The sequence below is a fragment of the Bacillus rossius genome, chromosome 13 (genome assembly GCF_032445375.1).
Source record: "Bacillus rossius redtenbacheri isolate Brsri chromosome 13, Brsri_v3, whole genome shotgun sequence".
Lineage (NCBI taxonomy): Eukaryota > Metazoa > Arthropoda > Insecta > Phasmatodea > Bacillidae > Bacillus > Bacillus rossius.
Genome location: NC_086340.1, coordinates 46,808,983 through 46,834,644, shown reverse-complemented (window position 1 = coordinate 46,834,644; position 25,662 = coordinate 46,808,983). Strand labels below are relative to the sequence as shown.

Here is a 25,662-nt window from a genome sequence, read left to right as displayed (position 1 = left end):
AAAATGGCGGAAAGTTCGAGAAAACAAAATGACGTCATCCAAGATGGCGGATCCAAAATGGCGGATCCAAAATGGCCGCCGGGGTCAAGGTCAAGGTCAAAGGTCAAGGTCAAGGTCATCCAAGATGGCCGCCGTGACGTCAGAGGTCGGTCGGTCATTGACCCCACCACACACCACAACCTGAATCCTGCCGTCGGACCGTCATTCCTATACTACTTACGACGTTCGTTTGAGTTTCAATCGTCAGCTCTCGTCAAAATATATCGGTTGCGTGTATAAAACTTTAGTTGTAAAATAGTTACAGTGAATATATATGGTGTTAAAATAAAATAAAAATAGTGTGTTTTATATTTTGTATAGAAAATATTACCTGTTACGTACACGTATTCACGTACAACACACGGCCGTGTTCATGACACAACCACGCCCCATTTTTTTAATTTTAAACTAATTAACTCACTGCTCTTGGAGCTGGCTGCTCGAGCTAGGGTTTTGCTATGAAATATCTCGTAATTTCGCTAACTGCCGACAGTCTTTTTACTGGCGAGAGGCCACCAGCCGCCATATTCCTTCTGGGGTGAGACCCGATGCGCCAGTTCGCGATTAATTGACGTAATTGAACTTGCGAAGAGTATTGTTGACTTGCTCTCAATGCCGTCTTCCTTCCGCTTGCTGACTGGCAGCTGTTGGGCGCCGAGTACTGTCGCTCGCCACCAGGAGCACCACTGGTACCAACACACACGCGCACAAACACCAGTGCGGACCGCAAGGCCCGAGCATGGTCGACACTTTCTGCCCCCGACCAACTACTCTTCCTAGACCACCCTTCTTTTTCTGTACTGAACCTGCCTGCTCAATGCTTGCACGAGTGAGACCAGTGTCTGTGCAGGGTTTTACCTGGGCCCAGCCTAACCAGTTATAGTCTAGATCTAAGATATGGGAGTTAGTTGCCACGGCTGGCCAATCCCCGAACAAGCACACGATACATGCTTCCCTCTGCACTGCTGAACCCCAGCGTGACCGGGCTTAAAGGCTTCTGCCTGAGTCGCAATGAGAGTTCTCCCTAACCCAGACCGCTCCCAAACAAATACACTTAGTTTTACTTAGGTTATGGAAACATTGGGCTCATGATGCCTGAAGTAGGTTGCGGTAAGGAGCTGATAACCATCTTCAGCTGACTGGGTTCCTCAAACGTGCAGCATAGATGGCCACGTCTGCATAATTACTCGGTAGCTGAGCGAAGCCGTCATTCTTCAGCTGACAGTTGCGCACTGCTGGTTAGACGCCCAGGTGAAGTGCTTGCATTGAGGAAATAGTTTTAAACGAATATTTTTATGAACATGATAGAGTGTAACGACGGACATTCTTATTCGTGCTTACAGACGTTAACAAGCGCCATTCCTGCGATGTCTTATGTGGCGACGGCAAGGTTAAGAAGTGACTTCAATTACGTCACATGCCTTCCCCTGATAGTTCCTAACTCCGCGTGGTAGCTTCCCGTTGGACCGCTATTGCGGCGCCGCGGTGCGACAGCAGATATTGCATTTCTGAACAGACTGTTTTTACCCGCTCGATCAAAAAATATATACTTATTGTAGATAACATGTTTATTTCTATTACATGTGCACCAAATATAGGATAGCCAAAACGCTTGCGGGGTTTTTTAATCGATGTTTGAGAAAATTTTGTTTAATTCAAATTTAACTTTCAGTTGTAAAGATCACTGTTTAAATTTAATATATTGTTACGAACGCATACAGGACCGCGACACGCGCCAGGTTCGCAGCTGGCTGGCGGCCCCGCACGGCCACTGACGTCATGTCACGTGCTGTGCCACGGGTGGTACACTGACGTAAGGCATGCCACACGCGCCTGGCTGAATTAGAAGGGTCGTCGCTAACCCTCTCCCCTCCGCTAACCATGCATCTTTATTCCTCGGCGCTGTTAGCTATCGCTGAGTGGCCTTGGGAATTCCGCGGGCCACCGTACGGAGTGGCGAGAATGGACGCCGCCCTTCTGGACTGTTCGGAAGTCGAGTCGGCCCGGGATGACGCGACTCGTCACATCTGCTCTCGTCGGTTCTGGAAAGACGACCGACTAGTACTTAAGCAGCGACGCCGGCCTCCGCGGCAGTTCCAAGCGATTTCCAGGGAAGTGAGACATCGAAGAGAATGGCGCGACGCGGAGTGGCGCGAGACTGTGTGTGCGGACCAAGGAGCATGTAAGAAGATCTGGAGTGGACATGTGTAGGGCGAGAGCGAAGCCAGCCGGTTGCGAAGAAGGGTTGAAAAGAAAGAGGAGGAGAGCGTATTTCTACTGCAAACGCAGCCCCAGCCCACTTGTCCTTGAGGTTTGAGTGGCGCTGGTGTGCGGCTACAATGGTGATTTCCTGTAGCGCATATGGCTGTACAAATCGATGGAATTCCAAGCCGGATGGCGTTACTTTTCACATGTATTAAAGATTTTTTTTTCATTTGTTAACTAAATTAATTCCCAAAACTTTTGAAGCATCAGAAAAAAGTGGCAAATGTTTTAAACAGTAGTAACTAATCTTCTAACTTTTCGAAAAACCTAAGAAAACTATTTAACAAAGAGAAGTAGTTTCAGTTGTATAATTCTTTACTTTTTCCATAGATTTCCAAAACGTGACGATCAACGACAGATCTGGGAAAAAGCGACAAAGCGGAAAAATTGGACTGCGTCTCCGAACCATGCATTGTGTACAGTGCATTTTGAAGACAAATGGGTCTTAAGAAGCGAAAATCTAACTCGATTAAAGGATGATATGGTGTTCGTTATATTAAGGTTTCCCTCAAAGGAACGGTTTCACAATGCTTTTAAGATATTTGATAAATCCCAACATAAGTTTAAAACATTTCTCTTAAGAGTGTGCTTCGTAGCATTAAAAGACGTGCCTTAATTATTTTGCAAATTTATCATTGTTATGGTGACGATGTCAGGGGTTTTCGTATTTTTTTTAGAAATATAGTACAGTATGTATTAGCAACTACGTTAAGAACTGTTATTTTATTCACACAGAGAAAATAAATACAAAATGCTAAAATTTGGCGTCTGTCTTTTTATATCCTATATAGGCTTGTTATTATATGTGTGTTGTAACATGTATAAAAATGTTAAATATATTCAACAATATTTGGTAATTATATATATTTAAAAACTTTTATGTACGCTACTTGAAACTACGTGAAAGGTTTTCAGTCTATAAAGGCCTATTTTATGATTTTTTAAAATTATTAATTCTTATGCAAACAATTAATAAAATTGAAAGTTTCTTACATTGTCAGTATATGCATAGCATTACAGTTATTACAAACAATTCTCTACCAGTGTTAAGCTAAGGTTTGCATGTTACGTTGGTTGAGTAAGTAGACTGGAACATGAACATGATATTGAAAAGACTTCTAACTTCTACTAATACACGTATATTACAAGAGATTTGTAATAGATCAAATGAAGTAAGTAAGAATTCGTTTTTTATAAACGTTGTGTATGAAATAAAATTTGAGAAGTATAATAACAAAAAGAAGTGCGTTACGAAGACATATGTCGGTAGTGTTACCCACTGAAACATTATTCCCACTTCAACTCTCTGTAAAAATAAAATTATTGGGTTGAATGCGTCTAGAGTGGTATATAAATAAAATTTGAAGCTTCTTCCTAATTTCATTCGCAGGTGTCCCCCACCTATAGTTGCAAACAAAAATTTTTCCTCGATGTTGAAATTTACTCTGCGTATTCACAAAAAAATTTGGCAGTAAATAGGTATTTAATTTTTAAAACTGAAAGTATTCATGTTTCGAAAAAAATATTAAAGCGGTGTGGGGAAGAATGTTTACAGATAATCCAGTAAAATTTTCAGTTTGATTGTTTTGATAGTTTCGGAGCTGTTGCGAGTTTAGTTTGGAGGATTTTTCCGCCGCGCGAGACAAGTTTGGCTCGTTTTCGTTTTCTTCCAGCGTAGGAAGCAGGGAACAAACGCCGATACCCGGCTTCACCTCGCATCCTTTGCTGGCCTTCCCTTGTCCTCTCCAGATGTATTACTGTATATTAGCTCCATGGTGCGGACAGGCGCGAGGTGAGGGGCGAACCACTGTCGAGCCTGGCTCCAGTGGGGAGTGCGGACTGTGGAACTTGACAAGACATTGAGTGACTTTATGATAAACATTTTTAAGTGCCAGTGATTTGTGATTGGACATTTATAAGTACAATTATTTATTAAAGTAATATTAGTAATTAATAAAACTTAATTGGGTTATCCCTTAATAACCCAGCTCTCCCCTAACTAGTTCACAACAATATTTTGGTTTACTTTGAAACCAATATTTTAAATATAAATCCTTATTAGGTCGCCAGGCTTTACTTGCATTCAAGTAAACGTTGCTCAGCGTGGTGATAAGTCCATACCAAGTTAACGTACACCTTATGGGAAAATAAAAATAAAAAAACTCCATGATTCTACAAACTATAAATCATGGTCTCAAATCAATAACAAAATAATATATTATTTCGAAATTAATTGTGTTATAAATTTACGTTATTTTTGAATCAATAAAAGCAGTCACAATGGAATCACAATATAAATATTTTGGTTAAAACCAATTAATGATCCTACTAGCTCATAGCACTCTTAACACACTGGGCTACTGGTACTGAGTATATCATAGGCGTGCGCACGGTAGGTGCCACAGGTGCCTTGGCACCACCATTAGGGTTACCGTTATTTTGTTTTTACAAGCAGAAATAATACATACTTACAAAAAACCGTATTATTTACAAAAAAAAATATGTTTTCCAAACGTGTCGAGTTACAGATATGAGCTCATAACACTATCAGTATATCAATTATCAATCGAACCAACTATACACACGGAAACAAGCCAGGTGCAATTACTTGTGTCGTACACGCGGGCCGCGGCTACGAAACTTCTGAAATGTAAATACTTCTCCTAGTTCTCCTCGAATTACATAGAATGCGCGCTCGGTGTCCACTGTTCACTCCACTCGGCAGGCGCACGGAATAATAGCCGCCGTCCGCCAGGGTTTATTTAAAAAAAGAGAGAGAGTTTAGTTAGTTAAAAGGATAGGCTTACTCGATGACTTATATGCAGTCGCCGACAAAACATTTTTGTTGTATTCCAAAAGTTAAAACTTTTGCCCACTATTATTTGTGTATTTTTATTATTTTAATATTTTAAATATTTGAGGTATGTTACAAAAACTCCCTTGATTTGTTGATTGCATTTATTTGGCGTCTTCAGAAAACATGTAAGTACGGTTTTTCAAAGCCAACAGCATGAATTCCGTGCAAACAATTTGTGCAATTAACTTTATGGCTCAACAAAGCTTAAAACTGTAAATAGTTTAGTAGTTTTCCTGGCGATTATAACGTTCAAAGACATAATTTGTCATAAAAAATGTTAAAATTTTTACATCTGTGTATTTAGTGTTTTTGTTCGGAAACACCTTAAATAGCACCATTTTGCGCTTTCAATTCCAAATTTTTCCGGGGGAGGACCCCCGGACCCCCCGCTTTAGACTCGGGGTCTATGAATGACAGGGCTGTTGTGTAATCTGGCACCACCAATACTGAAGTCCTGCGCACGCCAATGGAGTATATCAAAAGAACAATTCCATTAGCTATTCGTTACAATTTAAATATTTATTAAACCGGACAGTTTTAATTAAATGTTAAAAGCGATCAACAATAGACACGAACAAAACACACTCAAAAAATAATAGTATTAAGCAAATATATAAATTCTAAAAGTTTAACAAATAAACCTCACTTGCTGTGGCGAGTGCTGAAGTTAGTAGAGGCGCGTAATGAGGGTTCACGACACACTCCTCTTGAATATAAATAACTTCTGCAGCCTGCTCACAGATGTCGCGTAGATGATGCTCTGTTCGGCTCGGCGGTGCCTCGTAGTTCCACTCTCCGTGCGTGAGGCGGAGCCCTTTGCGGGTATCTGCCTCTGCTCGTTCAACTGTAGTCTGGTAGCACCGCATACAGCTAGTCTGACGACGGTAGCACCAGCCATTATATCACCAGTTCCCGTAGTGTTAACGGACCTCTTTCATTGTTAGTAAGTCCTGTTTTCAATGATTTCGTGTCGGTGGTCGTCTCTCGGGGCGTGCGCATCTCTCTCGCGGGCTGTTGGCTGGGAGTTCCCTGCGACCTATTGGGTAACCGAAGGCTGGCAGTGCGTGTGGGTTTTGTGTGCGTGCTGGGGGCGGCCTAGCAGCACCAACTGCTACCGACGGCGGCGGATACGGGAGCCCAGCTCGAGAGTTGCAATCTCGCTGGGGTGGCTGTGAATAACCAATAGCAGTCCGCGGACCAATGGCCGGCCTGTGGAGTCGTTATCACGGCTGTCGGGGAGAAAGGTAGCCTGAATGTAGCTCGGCGCGCGGCAGAAAGCAGCTTCGTCGGCGAAGGCACCGCAGGGGAGCTCGATGTGCCTTAGTAGCGAAGTGTAGACGAACTGCGGGCTGGAACTTGCGGAGCTGTGGACTGCCGCGCGCGCAACGGAACTGAACAGCATCGGAATTCTGAAGGAAGAGATGGCGGCGCCTTCAAGTTGGGGCCCTGTTGGAGCCAGTGGTAGCCTGGGCGGCGCGACCTTCAACCGACCCGGGAATTTGGGGGGCAAGAGGGTCCGACTCGCAAGATACTTCATTCGCCTGAACGACTTACCCCCACCCTGGCTTGAAAGGTCGTTGGCTGTTGACTGGAAGAAGGAAGATGAAGATGGCGCAATGTCAGGCTGCCTTTCGCTCCGAGAGCCAGCAGTTCGAGCCGGTTTACTGGCTCGTCTGCCCACTTCTGTCTTAACTGTGGCTGCCTGGGCAGCTGTGGCTGGGCTGACGTGAAGTCGCCCGCCCCTGGGGGCGCATGCGCCCCTGGTTAATAATAACCCAGGAGCTCCCAACTCTAAATGCGGGCCGCAAGGCCCAAGCACCCAACTCCACCAAGGTTGATTTTCAGCCCCTCCAACTCTTCTTACCTGGACCCTTCTTCCTCTTGTCCAGTAGTTACCTGCTTGCTTAATGCATGTTAATTGATCCCCGCATGAACCGGCCCAGGCTTTTCCCTGTGTCTATGCAGGTTTTACCTGGGTCACACTTAGCTAGCTTTTAAGCTAGGCGACCAATGGGGCGTCAGTCATGGCGCCAATCGCAGCCATGGCTGGCCAATAAACCCCAATAAGCACATGATGCACGCGCCCTTGTCCTGCATGGTTAAAAACCCGCATGGTAGAGTGTATAGGCTTCGGCCTGAGACACACCTAGGTCCTCCCCTAACCTGGACCCTCCCCTACACACTTAGAATTAACTTAGGCTAGGAAAAAAAATGATTTCGTACGAACATCTATACATATCTAGGTATAGCTGTACTTGACTGTTATTTCAGAAGTATATTACAATATAGTAAATTTCTTCTTGTATCGGCCAAATTTTTATGAATTCTGATTAGAGTTTTCACACTAAATGATCATCTTCAGAACAAAGATGTAGCAGTTATCATGTAATACGTCCGAGGATTAAAGCTGCTTCATAAACTTCTGGAATCTTTTACAATTAACGGATCCCTTGTCAATGAGTAATGGCTTATTTCTAAAACAAAATTGGAAATATTCCTTCGTGAATAATTGACTACCTATCTAATAATACCATGATTTCTCTCTGTTGGATCTAACTTTACATTGTACAACTGAAACATTTAGATAGATTTAAAATAAATACTACCAATTGTAACCATTCCGGGAAAAAAATCATATAGTTTTTTGTTTCATAGTACATAAACCCCAAAACCACTGTCAAATCAAAAGTTTATATATATCAAAAAATTTTGGACACGATAACTGCCGCAATTTTCCATAAATCACTTCAAAATTGATACATAATATCGAGTATTTGTAAATCTCGGCCGAGTTCGTTAGTAGGCAATATCCGACAAAAGGGGTAGAAATGGGGAAGATTTTTTTTAAAACAGAAAAATCGTTGTAACTCTAATAAAATGAATAATGTCACATCCGTCTGAACATATTATAACTTGCTGGAGTAATGCCCAAATCTTTTGTCTAAATATTTTTTTTTATTTGATACTACCAACCATAACTGCAAGGTGTTGAAAAAACTAGGGTTGGAGGACAAAAATATCAAAACACACTTCGTAGGCACAACTTCGAATTCTTACCAATTATATGTGTTAATCTTACAATTTTTATTAAACTAACCATTGCTACAAGCGGTTGAAAAAATGAAAGGTAGAATTTAAACAATAAACCATAACTTCCTAGAAGGTACACTATCAATCCGTTCAATTTTTTTGTAAATCTTATAATTGTTAACTAAAACCAATGTCTGAAACAATTTTTAATAAGACCAACCATTGTTGCAGGTGGTTTAAAAAATAAAGGGGAAAAAAATAAAATAAAAATTCATAATTTACTTAGCAAGTTCTTCACTATTATATAAATTCTATTTTATTGAAAAACTTTAAATTATTATCTACAACTTAGGTCTGATAATAAATGGTATACGACCAACCATTGCTGCAAGAGGTCCAGGGGCTTAGCAAGGGGGGGGGCGGTTAGGTGTTTAAATCCCCCCCCCCCCTTAGCACAATATCTTTAATTAATTTCTTATCCATCACTCAAACAAATTTCATATTAAAATTAATAAAAATTTTACGATTACAATATTTAAATTTAAGTACCGAAAACTGCTAAAATAGCACTATTTTACACCTTAAAATCCAAATTTTCCCGGGGGAGGCCCCTGGACCCCCCGCTTTAATAGGGGGGGGGGCATGCTTCTTAACACCCCCATACACAAATCCTGGCTACGCCACTGAAGGGGTCACCCCTGCCACACAGACATACAGAGGTCCAGGCAGGGGTCGCCTGCTGCGGCTGCAGCTGAACAGGCCCACTATGGCAGGTTGTCCAGGGAGTACATGCCGCCCAGGCAAATGCATCTGTACTTGGTAGTGGTGCTCCGGTCTCTTGGAGCAGGCTCCAAGGGTCCCCTAGCCCTCTGCGGAGTCGACGTTGTGAGCTTGTGAGCGACGACACAGCTCCGGTACTAGCCTGGACAGCTAACAGAGGTTGGATAGGCCTCCACTGGACCACGGGTTCCCTGGGTCCCAGTGTGATGTGGTAGAACAGAGTAGGCGCCAACAATAAATTCTGATAATATCTAAGGGCTCAGGACGCAGCCAATTGTCTGATTAACTGAGTGAGGAGGGGGATGAAGGTGGTGTCTAAGCTGGGATGGGTAGCCTCAGCCTCTGGACATAGCTGGATCTATAGCACCTCTCCTGTTTCGCGTATACGGTGTATGGGGGCCCCAGGCCGGTAGGGCTCATGGCTAAGAGGGCTGGGTCAACAAAACAAAAAGGGGGGAAATCCCTTAAGAAGTCGTAATGTAGTCGATCTGACGGGGTGAAGTCATGGTACCTGAAAGGGGGCGAGTGAATACCACCTCGGCCACGGCGGACTTGTGAGAGGCACCATGAAACCTGGAAGAGTGCGAGTGTGCACCACCCGGGCAACTGTGGCGGCAGTCGGGCCGAGGGGCATAAATGGGGTGCTTGGAATGGTGCGAGGGTGCGCCGCCTCGGCCGAGGAAGATGTCGAGGCACATAGAATGGCAGAATTGCATGTTGCCTCAGCAACTTTGGTGGCAGTCATGCAGAGGAGTGGCATGGTGGTGCCTATAGTGTGCGTGTGGGCTACTAGGATAAGAGACAACAGTCCATCAGTGGGGTAATGGGCAATTGTGGAGGGATGTGCATGTATGCTTGGTAGTGAGGGTGGGTATGGAGCAGGTGGTAACTTCATGGAGGTTGGAGTCGCATCAATCATTTGTGTCTAAATGTGAGTGTCATGAATGCCTCAACTGTGTAAATTTATGTCCTCCATTCCATATGCATGCATTATACCTATTTATTATTTCAACTGTTGTATGGATTCGCATTTATTCTCTCATCATGTCAAATGTGTCGTTAATTTGTTCTAGTAGAACCTCTCTCCAGGGCACCTCTGTTGTGTAAACTAATTCCTTCGCACACCCCCAGATGTAGAAATCCAAGGGTGTTAGGTCTGGGGATCGCGCCAGCCAAAGAATAAGGCCAGCTCTTCCCATCCACGAGTTGGGAAATACATTATTTAAATATTCTCAGACCTTTAGTTGATTATAGGCCTGACAGCCATCATTTTGAAACAATCGGCACATACCTTCTAAAGCTGGTAACACTAGTTCGGGTAGATTGTTTATTAAAAAATATAGATAAAAGTCTCTGTTTAAGCTGTCTGGTAAAAAAAATATGGGCCGTTGAGATTTTATCCAATAACACCAGCATAACATTCACAGTAAACTTTGTTTTTTTGAAAGAACACTGTCTTTGGAGATGAGGGTTTTGGTCCTTTTATTCCAATGGTGCAGATTCATTGGACCACAAAATTCTTTGCAAAAAATTTCTAACTTCAACATCAGTGTGGAGTATAAATCTGCAGAACTCTAACCATCTAGCATAATCACCCTGTTTGAGACCTAGAAAAATTAATTAAATACACGAGATTGTGACAATTGCTCAGATGTAAAAAATTTTCCTGTACACGGAGCTAGAAACAAAATCCTCAATGAAATAACTTTTGAACAGCAAAAAAAAAAAATGAATTAAACATCATTTCAATTATGGAATTAACTTTAATGTTATACTTGAATAAATGACCAGTGAAAACCCCTCACGTACAATGTAAATCGGTTAAAAATTGTTTTCCATCACATTCCAAAATAAATAATTTGTTTGTTAATTACCTTGACCGGGGTTGCAATAAAATGCATGCCTCCCATATTCCCAAAAAACCGACCAGACTTTCCAAACAGATAAGTCAAGTATTTCATCAATAACGCCTATGGTTGTTGTAGTGACCTAATCAAATGCTGGAAGTATTCTTTCATTTATTAGCACATTCAGTTGGTGCGCATTCACTCGTGGCTCTTGAAAATGTAAGTTTCCGGTGTCCCTCAAACATCGATAAGTATTGAAAAGGCCCCCTGGTGTGGCAAAGGAGATGTGGAATAATTCCGATAGTTTGTGACGTCAATCCGATACATAATTTCGCTAGCGGATGTTCAGGAATAAGGTTTAGCAAATATTATCGGTTTTTGGAATAAAGTGCACAGAGTAAGTCGTAGAAACTTCGGTTTCCGGTTTCACCTACATTAGATGTCAGGGATGGAAAAAAACAAAAAAAAAAAGATGGATTGGTGAAGCCTGACTTGTTAATCTCCCTAGAAAATGGCAACAACTAAGTATGCTAAAATTTCGGGAATATCTTTTACAATTATGTAACCTCAAACCAGAAGCCAAGAATTAGTTTTCACAGAGCTCAGGCCGATGTCATGTCCACCATTTTGGCCTCGGCTGGTATGATAGCACAAGCCCCAAGTGCGCCACCCCTCCTACACAATCTATGGGCAGGAAATTTAGTTCGCCACCCGCCCCTAGATGGCAGACAAAGGGGAATGTAAATTAAGGTAACTTTGTCTACCTGCCCAGCCTAATTCAGGACAAATATGTAAATATATAGTGTAGTGACAAGAAACCTGTTAATGATACAAGTGAATGTAAAGAGTATTGTAATTCGAATATGTATGCACAGGAAGGGTACAGATGTGCCCTCCCTACTGAATATGTACATACATTGTATATTTACCCTGGCTGAGCTAAGCCAGGCAGAAAGATCTTCCCAGAAATTCTGGGTCAATACAAGTGGCGAGAATGCTTGAGCAGTATTATACAGGCAGCGACCTCTCTGGAAGACCGTTCCTACCCCTATCTCCCCTGGTAGGCAGCGACCTCTCTGGAGGACTGCTCCTTTCCCTTCCTACCTCTCCCTGCTCTTGGGCAGCGACCTCTACTCGGGGACCGCTCCCACTCTCTCCCCCCCCCCCCCCCCCCCCACTCTGCCTGATCTCTCCCTGCTCTTGGGCAGCGACCCCTGTTCGGGGACCGCTCCCGCTCCTCCTCTCTGCCTGGGACAAGTCACCGACAATTAATTTGGTTATGTGACAGGATTTTAAATATATTTGAGATTCTCTGTTCAGCTTTATTTGATTTAGGGAATAGAAAGTCATATTTCGACCTTTATTAATTCTCCGACATTTTCGTCGAATAAAGTTGGAGACTAAACTTTGACACTGTGACAGGTCCCCTTTAATAAAACCCAATATTTAATAATACATTTTAGTAACAAATTTTACCAAAACAACTGTAGAAACATTGATAATATCTTTGCATTATTTATTTATTTTATTATATTTTATCATTATTTAATTTTAAATTTTGCTTAAGCTTACAGTTTGCGTATGAGAATTCTCAGTTTACTAATCGAACGCGTTGCTATTCTCATTTTAGTGTAGTGAACGTATTCAGAGTAAATGATAGCAAGAATATTTGTGTATCGAATGGACGTGTTTTCAAATTCATTCATTTATTTTTGTTTTTCCACCAAACACAAAACATGCAGTGCGCTTGGTATATTAACAAAATGAGGTGATATTTGCTAACAATAGTTTGTGCAGTACATCATTAATTATTTAAACGTGAAATTTTGTGAAGTGTTCTACATAATTTTATTGACATTAACACAAGTTAGGAAGTTTCTAGAGCTTTTCAATAATATGGGTGACGACCAGAGAACACTTTGGTGTGGAAATTTGGCTGATAAGGTTACAGAAGCTATATTATACGAGTTATTTTTGCAGGTATGTTAATGACAAAAATGTTCCAATTGTGTTGGTAATTTTTATAATCACAAATATGTACAAAGTTCTTCAGGTAGTTTATATGTCGTTTATGAAGAAGGCAGTTTATTTATTTATTTTATTTTTATTTTCGTCTGTCTGACCATACAGACATTTGCACAAATGGTATAGGACACGTCAAAAAATATAAGAACAACAACCAGTTTTACAGCTACTAAAGATAAAGGTTAAAATTTGACAGTTGATATAAGTATAACACAAAATGGTTGCAAAAACAGTAATACAAGTACACATATAGGCTTTATACAATAATAAAGTTGTATACAGATATAATTTAAACAGTAGTAGTACAGTTACAATTATATTTTTTACAATACAAAAAAAGTATCTAAAAATACACACAAAGCTAAAGAAGTAATATAGTTGAGACAAAGATTGTACAAGATATTTTGATTACTACTTTATCTCATAAACATTGAAATTGTATTTACAGAAGATAAAACAGATATAAAATGGAAGTTTAAGTCGTTCTATTGAGATATTCTGCTGTGAAGTAGTGCATTTATGAAGTAGAAAGTAAAAAACAAAAAAAATTTTTAAGTTGTATTAAGTTTTTAGGTATTGCTAATGGGTAATACTGAAGAAGATCCTATTTTCTGGAAAAAATAATTTAAAACTTTCACCGTTTTCGTGAGAATGGTTGGTTAGATTAGTTACGGTACATTAAAAATACCATGAAATTGTGTATGTAGATGGTTAGCTAAGGTGGCTAGCAACAAGAAAACATGGAAAATTCAGCAGATTTTCAACAAATGGAATAAGCCAGGGAATGTTTTAGGTACCCAAATTGTTTTGGGTAATTTTCTAGCGTCCCGACATTTCCATAAATAAAGTAATAAAATTCTGAAAATAATTTTTTTTTGAACACTAAAGACTTTTTCTGTTTACCCTGAAATCAGTGTTGTTACGTTGTATTTGTTGGTAAATATGTAGTTGGGCGGTATTTGCGAAAAAAAAATGTTAAAAATCCGAAAATACCTTTATTTTATGCTCTTCAACTTCCTCTTTTCATTAAAAGTGGCGGAGGTAAGAAATTCCAAATACTTTAGGAGATATCGAATTTTTAAATTTCATCATATGTAGTTGAGCGGTATTTGCGAAAAAAAAATGTTAAAAATCCGAAAATACCTTTATTATATGCTCTTCAACTTCCTCTTTTCATTAAAAGCGGCGGAGATAAGAAATTCTAAATACTTTAGGAGATATCAAATTTTTTAATTTTGCAATACAAGACCTGTGGAACCATTGGAGCGACGCCATTTTTGTTATTTTGCCGTGTGTTCGTGAATACGTGAATCGTCAATGCGTAATTAATAAAATGGTTGATTAGGTCAGGTCAGTTACATTATTAATACTTTCAAACTAAGCCGACGTTAAAAATAATGTGAATTAATTTTAATTATTCTTTAGTTTTAAATTATTTATAATGTAACTGACCTTACCTAACAAACCCGTAACAAAGGATGCACAGTAACAACTCACGTAAATTTTTTTTGATACTTATTACTTGCGCAACAATATCAAAATAACAAATAAGACTTTAAAATTAGAAACGTTAAAAACTCACCTAAGTTGGAGGCGGTAATTAAACTCCGTTTTAAACAATAAATGAACTAAATAATCACGACTTGGTTCGTTTGAATTCTGGCCTATCACGAACAATCACGTGACATCATTATCCAATAAAAAAAAGTAGATACTCGTACGTAAACAAGAAACAAATGGTATATGCCATATCAATGCACTGGTATTGTGATGAAATTTAAAAATTCGATATCTCCTAAAGTATTTGGAATTTCTTATCTCCGCCGCTTTTAATGAAAATAGGAAGTTGAAGAGCATATAATAAAGGTATTTTCGGATTTTTAACATTTTTTTTTCGCAAATACCGCTCAACTACATATGATGAAATTTTAAAATTCGATATCTCCTAAAGTATTTGGAATTTCTTACCTTCGCCACTTTTAATGAAAAGAGGAAGTAGAAGAGCATACAATAAAGGTATTTTCAGATTTTTAACATTTTTTTTCGCAAATACCGCCCAACTACATATTTATCCGATGGTTCTACGTTATTTGGAAATAAAAGAGTTTATTAAAATATCTTTGTTTATTTCTTTAAAAAAAATGTTTTTTCTCATTGTTACATAGCCTCAGTACCCAATTTTACAAATGAATTGAGTTAGAAAACTTTGTTACATGCACAGTTTTTTGTCTTTTCTTATACAAATTTTAACGATGTCTTTGAATTTTGATAGGATGAGGTCCAAATACATACCACAGCACCATACATATTGCTGTTGATGGTCGAGGAGTCTTGTCACTCACCAAAGAAAAAAAAAACTTAGTAATGTCCCTTGGTTAATTACATAACTCAAGGTACCGTCGATCGCGGACCGAAATCACACAAAGTCGGGCCAATGCCGACGCCTAGGGCCTAAATTTCTAGTACATTTGTCCGAAAAATCAAGAACTTAAGTTAAAAAAATACGGCCTGGCCCCAGCCCCTAGACGTTAAATTGTCCCTTAGTTAATTCTCACATTGTGTCGTGACTTGCCGACGACGCAACCGGCTTCGGCAACGATCGAGCAACAAGTGACTTGGTCAACGAGATTACCTTCCCTTGTAAAGGTGAAAACAAGGGAGGCAACCCCGTGGGCCAACTGACCAATCAGCGCACATAATTCCAAAACATGACCATATAAGGAAATTCGTACGGGCACATCACTTGACGCCAGGGCTCGCCCTGATTGGCTGGCTAGTGGTAGCCTCCAGAGACCCTTCCAGACGGTCGCTACAGCTGTGCGTACAACGTGACGCGTAAATCCCAAACACGCATTTACAAAGTGAAAAATAACTTTCTGGCGCCATAGTGTCACGCCTGTCCGCTCTTCCTTCTGTACCTTCCAGACTATTCTCAAGATATTACACTAGCAATATCCAATAGAATTTAAAATTACCCAACAAATTCAAATACAATGTTCAAAATTTAGTAAACAAAGTTGAAATTCATACCATATTAGAAACTTTTGTTTAAAAATAATGTCCTGTAAAATTATAATCTATACTGCTTTAAACAAAACAATTACTGAAATTAATTATCAAATATCAAAATTAATTATTATGAACTGGAGTCAACCCTCAAATTAATAATTAAGTATCTCAAGGAAATAAGTATTTTAAGGCTTTCCATGCAATTTAACCAAAGTAATTAATAACAATTCTTAACAGATCTGAACAATCCTTATCTACATATTAAATAATTATTATCTTTCATATCAAAGTTATTCTTAATCAATATTCTTATGACCCAAAAAAATATATGTATATAACAAATCCTCATTGTGCAATGCTACAGTGTTTTTAAATTCCTACCGGTTTCTGAAAAATCACTGTATGTTACATTATAATAACCGTGCATTGACTCTGCTGCCGCCATTTTTTTTTTTTTTTCATTACCACGTGGGTCCGTGTGTTTATGTTTTGGAGAAAATTCAAATATTGAGAATGGTCAATTAGGTTATGTTAGCTACTTTAAAAATACTTTAAAACATAGTGGTTAGGTAGTTACAATTAGTTACGTTAGCATAGCTGCATTAAAAATACTGTCAGTAAATATCTTACGTCACAGCTTTTCCGCAAAGTAAAAATAAAATTACAAAAATACATTTTTTAAAGACTAGAGACATTCCTTTATTTACCTTGAAAACAGTGTTAATAAATTCCTATTAGTTTCTGACAAATCAGTTTTTAGCTCACTTTTCAATATCTGTGCATTGATGTTGCCCCCACCATTAATTTTTTACCCGTGTCTGTTTGTGTGTTTGTTTTGATGAACTTCATTGAAATATTGTGAATGGTCGATTAGAAGTTAGCTACATTAAAAATACTTTCAAATATTGTGGACGGTTGGTTGGGTTATTATAGCTACATTTAAAAAAAAAAAAAAAAAAAACCTATAAATATTTCATATTTTTGCTTAGGAATTACCAGTTTAAGATTTTAAGATGTAGGTATACTAACCCAACCAACCATTCACAATATTTTGTAGTATTTTTTTATGTCACTAACATAACCTATAAATCGTTTGTTACTACGTGATTCAAAATAGTAGATACTTTAAATGAAATGTTAAAAAAATAATAATAAAATTCTTAATTCAATGACAGGAAATATAAACATCAAAATTTCCCTACAACTGCAATTGCCGTCACATTTTAACTACTTTTATTATAAAAAAATATCTCCATTGACTGAAGTTCTCCAAAATAAGCATGGAAACCCAATGGGTAAACAAGTGGTGTTGCCACCGTTAATGCACAGGTATTTTAATGCAAGTTGAATGTGGTATTCCTCATTGACTATTACGTATTTAATAATGCTATTTTCAGGGTAAATACAGGAATGTCTCGAGTGTTCGAAAATGGTATTTTCGTAATTTTATTCTAACTTTGCAGAAAAGCCGTGATGTAAGATTTTACCATACTGTCAAATATTTTTAATGGTTGCTTAGGAATTACCAATTTACGATTTAGCCATCCTGACCTAACCAACCATTCACATGATTTCACAGTCTTTTTTATGTAGCTCGACTAACTCTAATTTCTCCTTCACGTAAGTCTATGAAAGATGATATGGACATCTATGCACATTTTTATTTGCCATTACAGTTGCTTGTGTAAGTGGCAAACTTTGGTAACATTCGATGAACTTCGGAACTTTTCGGGCCTCGGAATGGACTTGTGTGAACTGGTTGCTATGCTGTGTTGTAATTCCTAAGCAAACATTAAAATATTCTACAGTATTATAAATGTAGCTATACTAACCTTAGTGACCGTTCACAATATAATAAAGTATTTTTAATGGAGCCAACCTAATCTAAACGACCATTCTCACAGTGTAAAAAATTTGTTATATTTATACAGAACTTGCACAAAAGTGGCCTCAGATTGAAATGTTGTGCATGTTAGATTTGCTGATCCTGTGTTTCTCCATGTTTGAGAGTAATACATATTATTATATCTTTTTCAAAGTTTATGAAAATGTTTCTTAGAATTTATGGCTTGAATTAACTCTTTGGACAACCGGCAAGGGTAATTAGAGGCCTTTTTTGTAATCACAGAATGAAGATGTTAATATTATTACATACCTATACAAGTGGTCAATTGTTCAGTAAGATTGTTCATTAGGATCAGAAGATTTATAAAAGTTGGACCAATTACAATTTTTTGTGGAATTATAAAGACCAAGGAAGTCACCCTTTTTAAAGTTCTTAAAAACAGTATAGAGAAGTGAGAAGAATCCATTAAAGTTTTTTTATTTAGGCAGGATGATATATGACTTTTTGACGAGAGGTTCTTTTGCCGAATTACTGTGCACAAAGATTTGAAATTTTTTTAGATACTGAAGTATTATCACACTAGAATAGATCAAGATGAAATGAAAAATTAACCATTAATTCAGCCTTATTTTTAGTGAATGTATGTGTAATGTTATTATTCTGTTTATTTATCCAGTCTACACCAGGAACATTATAATCTAAATCATCTTGAAAACATGTAAGTTTATCTTCAAGAGCCTCAAAGTACAATTGATATGGTTTCGTAGTTGTGTGAGGAGGTGAATATATATTTCCGAGAATAGAATAACAAATCTATTTGACAGTGTTTTTGATTTTAGCCCAAACGGCTTCAATTCCGGTATAATCGAAGGTATTGATGAGGTGAACTGAAGAAAAATTTAGTTAATTGATCAAAACACCGCCGCCATATTCTTTTGTCGTCGGTAGAGCATCTCTATCATTTCTAAAGATGAGACAATGGTCTGTAAAATAATGTGAATTTAGGCTATGGTGTTTCCATTAAGCAGATGATATATTATTTGGTGTTGAAAAGATTGTAGAAGAATTCAGTAGATTTAGATCTAAGACCTTGGACGTTATGCCAAAAAAAATTCCACTGCATGGGGCTAATTTCACAGAAGAATTTTAAGGTGCTTCTCCAGGCACCTGAAATGAAAAAAAAAGTATTCAATACTTATGTTCACGTAAATATTATTTATGATTTATTATTATGCTTATTATTTATCACGTGTGACGATGAAGCAAGACCTGTAGTAGAGGTTTTAGTTATTTTATATGATAAAAAAAAAAACCTTCGTATGCATTGATCGTGTTACGTTTCATTGTACGATAGATTGACACTATAAAATATTACTACACAAATTAAATATAATACTAGAAAGGGAGCTGAAGTATTATGAATTAAACCTCGTTAGAATATAAGTCCCGACTTGCACCATCCTGCCGCTGGAGCTGAGAGTTACCGAAGGAGTGGGGAACGAAGTGACACCGTGCATGGTTCCTTGCTCGGCGACCGCGCCCAGCGCCCGGGGCAACGCAAGACTCATGGCCCCTCGTCGCGGACGACCAAGAACCTGGTTCTTCTTGTTTTAAAACCTTGAGGAGAGTGCGCCGTACGCTGCCTTGGTTTGTCGCTGGCTGCTCTTGCGACAGTCTGCGTTGCACTTACGACCACTCCCTGCACGACCAATGACTGTGCCGTAAGCCACTCCGTCTGCGGTGCAGTGTCTACTAAACAGTAGTTCAGTTGTCACAGTGGCTGCAACAATAACATAGGTCTTCATTCAATACACAAGTTGAAGTGTAATTATTATGGCATTCACTTAGACTGGCCTGCCTGTTTAATTAATACAGTTATGTGTGGGGGAAACAGGTCCTAGAGGATAGCTCAATTAGTTAAATACATTTTTTCTTGTCAGCCAATATTTACACTGTAAATTAATTTAGAACACTTTAAATATGTGTTACAAATTAATTACAACTTCATAAGTTCACTGTTTACCCTCCCCACTGTAGCTCGGCTCGACAGTGGTTCTCTCCACTGGTCTTGTATTACCTCGCACCTCTGTCCCAACACGCTGCTTCGCACCGCTCGCTTTACCACGCAGCAACAACGTCCCCCGTCTCGCAGCCCTTGGAAGATCGCGTCATCAGGATCCCGGACTGGACTCTCGTAGCTCCGAGCACAGTGTGTCCTGGTCATGCAGGCGAGGCTCTGGAAACGTGCCGAACCTCGGAGGGAGATAGAGCGCCACTGCTAATTTAATTACTTTGAAGCGGTAATGGAGGGTCGAACGCTACCTGCGTTTTGCCCGTCCCGCAGGCTGGAGTGCCTCTTCGCAGCAATACTTATTATAATGATGTGTGTCGATTTAAGCAAAATTTTGTACTTAAAGGATTGTATGTGTGTGTGTCAATTTTAATGATAAATCACAACTGTGTTAAAACAAATTATACCATTGCATATTTTTATGTGTTGTTTACATCTTGTATGTTTTTAGAGCTTGAAATAGACATCATTAGTGATCGTGATGTGATGTTTTTTCCATGCAATCTCGTTTGCTCGTAGGCCGGACCTTTACAGCGAGTCACGATACCCACGGACAGAGACGGCCGGCAGAGGTCGTACGCTTTCATCACGTTCAAGCACGAGTGCTCGGTGCTGTACGCGCTGTCGCTGTTCGAGGACACCAAGCTGTTCAACAGGGTGCTGTCACTGAGCGCGAAGAGCGGCAGGGCGGCAGAGGGCCTGGACAGAGGCCCCAGCGGCCGCCGCGCTGAGGCCCCCGTGCCCCTCGTGGCCCCGTGGGCGAGAGACGCGCCCCCCAAGGACGTGCCGCTTGACTTCAACGCGCTGCTGCAGCTGGGGCAGCAGATGATGCTGCCGGCGATGAGCTTCAACATGCCGTTCCAGCAGATGCCTGGCCTGGCGAGCCTGCCCGTGTACGCCAGCCAGATGGGCGGCCAGAGCTACCTGGGCGGGGCCGTGGGCCCCAAGGGCCACCACGGGTACCAACACGCGCGCAGCCACCCGTACTCCGCCCCCGCCCACGACGGCTACCGCAACAACGGCAAGAACTACCGGCACGGGGTCCGCCATTGATCGTAACTGACGCGCGTGGTCGGGATGTTTTAACTGTGTTGTGTCCGCTACCGGAACGCAGTCTCCGAGTTCTTAGATTTGTTATTTGTATATGTTTTGCAGGTACATTTGTTACCTGGGTCATTTTTTATGTATGCCATGTGTTGATAATTGTACAAATGGTAGCTGTAGAGATTACAGCGAAACAAATAGAGTTTCCGCCGTGCCAACTTCTAAGCTGGGTGTCTGCAAATGCTTCTGCTGCTGATACTGCAGTACTGTGTGGAAGTACACCCTGACTGCTCAGCGCTGGGTGAATGTTGCAACTTGATGCTCACATGAGTGGATCTTTTATCGGTTTTGTATTTGCCTCATATATGAGTACAGTTTGTAGACGGACATTTTTATTGAGATTTTAATATTACTTGAAACAGCAGTGTTCAGCCTAGTAGCTCAGATTCATTCTAAATCTTGTTGTGAGTACATAAACAAGCAATCATGTTAAGAAATTTGTTTTATATTGGTGCAAAATTGTTTTGCATCACACAGTTTGTTTGAAACAGTAAATTTCTTTCCTTTTTTTAAAAAAAAATGAGATATCTGATGGAGATACAAAAAAAATATGTACAACATAAAATATAAATGATTTAAATCAGACTGTTGATGGTCATTATGGATGCTGATAATATACCTATTTTTATTACCTATATGTAATAGGCAACACACTTTGTATGTAAATAGAATTTTTTTTTTTATCTTAAATATTATCAAAGTCATTAAAACTTGTATGGTTTACAGTTAAAAAAAGAAGGCGGTAAAACAATAGCAGACACATGGTAGATGCTCACGAGAATCAAACCGATCTGACGACTCACTCGCCCTCTCTCGTCGCATGTTGTCGATAGAAGTGGGTCAACCATTTAGTTTCCAAATGAGTATACATTTTCCTTTTTACAAATTTTGACATTTTGGCAGTTCAAAAATGAGAGTGAGTTAAATATTTGCATTTATGAAGTTACCTGTGGTTTAATTTAAAACTGCTTTTATCATAAATAAAAAAAACTATCCAATACACATTATTTTTGCAAATCTTTTTTATTTTGTCAACATAGACTTACTGAATATTTCACATGAATTTAAAAAAAAACTTATACTTTTTAATAATTTTTTATTGGCTTTTTGTCCAATACTTTTGTGCTTGTCTGTTTTACTCAGCTGTCCCATGATCACGCATGATTAAACCAGAGGTGATTGAGTAAAAGATTGACTTTAATTAATCTAAATATCATACACTGGTAAACTTTGTGGGATTAGGAACAGAGAAAAAAATTTCCTCTAATTTAGTTAAACTGTTAAGATTTTCGAAAGTACTTTTTTGGGTTAAAATGTAATATCTGATTGTGGTTGAGTATTTATTAAATAAAATTAAGACTCGTGGACCATAATTGATTATTTATCTAAAAATAATTTCAAGGACAGTTTTAGTACAGAATTTTCTGTCTCTTATTTAAAGTTTGTGATTGATTAAATTGAATGCTTAACCTTAAGAAAGTTTTATTTTAGGTATTGTTGCTTTAAGGAAATCGTAATTGTATAAAATTCTCCGTGGCATTTACTTAGGCCCTACAACAATAAAAATGCAGTAAAACTGTTAGTATATTTTGTTTTCATTTGTAAATGCTTTCCATATTTTTTTACTAGGTAACCATCTGCATGTAATAAATAATATTGGGTCGTTATTTGTGTAAGTTAGATGTGAGAACAGTTTAGGAGCCTGCGAAGAACGCGACAAAGTCTGAGTAGCTGTCAGAGCGATGCCAGCAAGTGGTAGCAGCACAGTGAGGTTAGAGGACTAGGCACATCTGCTCTCATGTTGCTGGACTTAGTTGCAAAGGTGAAACTGCACTATATGACTACAACTAGTTTCTTTGTGTGACCCTCCATCAGAAAGAAGATAATGGTTGGGTGTTAGTTTTTCATGGGTGTTTTGATTACTCTCGGGAAGATGACTGAATACGGTCTCAGTAGTTGGCATTCAAATAGCCACGGTTCAAGGATCTAAATAAACTGAAGATAACCAAGTGAACCATTTTGTTCAAGATGTTATTCATAGGTAGTAATACTGGTCTTTTTAGTATTTTAAGTAGGTCTTTCATTAAAAAATGTGTAGCACTCTTGACTAACCCAATTTTTTTTTTTGTTTACAGATTTTTGATAACTTTGTAAATTTGTCTTTACTGGAAAATTGTCTCTCCTTACATTGCAGAAATGACTGTGGGTGCTTTTGCAGACTATCAGTTTAAGAATTTTACAGCTGCGACAAACCTAGTTGTTTGATGTTGTTTTGTTAATGTAAAAAATGTTATTAAAACCAAGATAGTATTTTAGGCCTATTTTTGATATCAAATACAAACACAGTTACAAATTGATCTCAGGAATTCATATTTACGCATATACTTGTATGAATTGTGAATAGTATAGTTAGGTACCAGTTTAGACAAATTACCTTTAAAATCCTTGATGCTTAGAGTATAGTCTTAAATACAAATTCTATTGGGCAATGTATCGCTGTATAGTGTAATTATAGTTCAGCTCTTGTGTGGTGGTTTTTGGTTTTAGCATAAACTATTGTAAAAGTAATTTAATAATCAAGTGGACCAAATGCATGTATGTGTGTGTGTTCATGTACAAAATAGTATCACTAAACTATTGAGGACAGTATTGGAATGCTTAAATAATTGCACATGATGTAACAATTTACACCCACCATCTTTGCTGCAATATCGATGACGTTGAACATGTTGGAGCTAATGTCTGAACTTTTAAATACTGATTTACGAGTATTGAACAACAATCAAATCATTTCGATTTACCTTATCGTTATGTTTAAGTCTCAGGAGTCTGTCATAAAATATGTGACATGTAAATACACTAGACGGAGAAAGAGGATGTTGGAGATCCTACGAGGATACCAAATTTACTCGCGACCAAGCATACACGGGAGATGGGCTTCCGTTCCTTGGCACAAGTGGCTACGTGGTTTAGCACGTTTAAACGTTTAAAATGATGTGCACTGAGAGATTATTCACTGGTCCAGTGACGACTATGAAATGTTACCTGAATTATGAATGGCCATTCCATAGAAACAGTGACTCTGTGCCACTGGAGATGCCCTCATGCAGAGTGAAAATATTGGCCTCCCAACACTACCGAGAGATGCTGTTCTCTCCAAGCTTTCAACCAATAAGAGCTTTCCTTCCTCTAGGTGTGACATTCTCCACCAATCAGATAGGAATCAACGCCATACACAACTGCACATGGAAATTTAGATTGGCCAAAAAAATATCGACCCTGCAACCATTCTCATCTGTGGGTAGTTCCGTGAACCCCTGTGCTTGCATGTTGGAAGAGATACGGACTCTGCAAGCTCCATAACTAAAATTGTACACAATAATAATTAAAATAAAGTAAAATTTAAAAAAAAAAATAGAAAATATATATTGTTTGGTACATAATTAACTACTTAAAAAAACCTGAACACGTTATAACTGATTTAAGACATTTTTCCTGAAACAAAATAAAAATTGAACTCAAAAAACATAATAACTTAAATTAAAACATAACATAAATCAATGCAAATGAACATCAAACCGTGCCTGTGCCATCTCCAAAGAAAGTTAGCTGGTAACAATCTGCTTAATAGGCCCTTCCACTTAATATATGCAGTTATTGAGCATAACAGTGTCCATCTGTCAGGAAAATACCATAGACATTTGAGTTAAATCAGTAGCCAGGTAATTTTAACTGAAGTATTACCAGTCAAGTCATAGGGTCCAACGGGGACAGACAAAATCATTGATTTCTTGACAAAAGATATGTCTTGCTATCAGTTTGTAAAATGCCTAAATCTTCATCCCTTGTGTACTTGGCATTAAGTATCTCGCATGTTAAAACGTTGTGTTATAAGGCTCATGATGTGAACCGAAAAGCACCTAACGTAAACGCACGTGATGTGAGTACATAAGCATCCTAAATGTCAACTCGTCGACACATTCTCTCACAGGCGCAACGCAAGTACGTTAAGTCCGCAATGTAAATGATAGAAAATAAAGTCTATAAATTTTTTAACATTTACATTAGATAAATAAGTTTTGTTGCCTCATACGTGTTGCAACTCGTGAGTGGCTGAAATGTAAGTAATTGGGTGGCCAGTCCAAAATGTTTTTTTATTAAATATCTGTTTACTGAGCAGCTTTGATTTGAAAGCAAGCGTAAATAGTTTAACATACGTGCGCAAAACCTGAAAAAGTCTCGTAGATAACTGCAAACTACGTACAAAAGGTCATGAAAGATAGTCTGTACGTTCAGTGAACAAGACGGAGCCCTGTGACGCATGCACAACATAGCAGCAATCACAGTCAAATAGGGCGCAGCTAATACTGACATTCAGTCTCTAATCAAGCAGTTAATAGTAACTTCTTAAGACTGTAGATAGTTAAGTTTGTTGCTGCCCTAGCTGGACTCAAAATTCAAATGCATTAAAGCATAGTCGCTGCGGTGTCAGTTCCAACAATAAAAGAAGATGGGCTTGCGTCTTGCAGCGGGGGGACGGGGCGTAATTTTGAAAAATGGACCGAAATGAACTCGCAGATTCGCAGCGTCTCCCGATGTAGCTTGTGGTCCGAGGCCGGAAGGTCCACACCAAACAGCTCATGCACGCGTCCACGTCGCTCACAGCAGACAGAGGCGAGCTTCACCTTCCCCTAACCTCTCCTCTGACACAGACCAAGTCCACAGAGCAAGTGTGTACCATCATGTCGCCAACAGTGACGTAAAACAGCCAAACAAAACATTACTGACG

General features: G+C 39.0%; 1 protein-coding gene across 1 annotated transcript; it reads left to right on the top strand.

Moving 5' to 3' along the window:
* The first annotated feature begins 12,498 nt into the window (after positions 1–12,498).
* LOC134538528 (RNA-binding protein 7) lies at positions 12,499–25,049 on the top strand. Its single transcript, XM_063379931.1, has 2 exons — positions 12,499–12,798; positions 20,289–25,049. The coding sequence occupies exons 1-2, from the start codon at positions 12,715–12,717 to the stop codon at positions 20,820–20,822; spliced, it is 618 nt and encodes a 205-aa protein (XP_063236001.1). The 5' UTR covers positions 12,499–12,714; the 3' UTR covers positions 20,823–25,049.
* Positions 25,050–25,662: the final 613 nt, after the last annotated feature.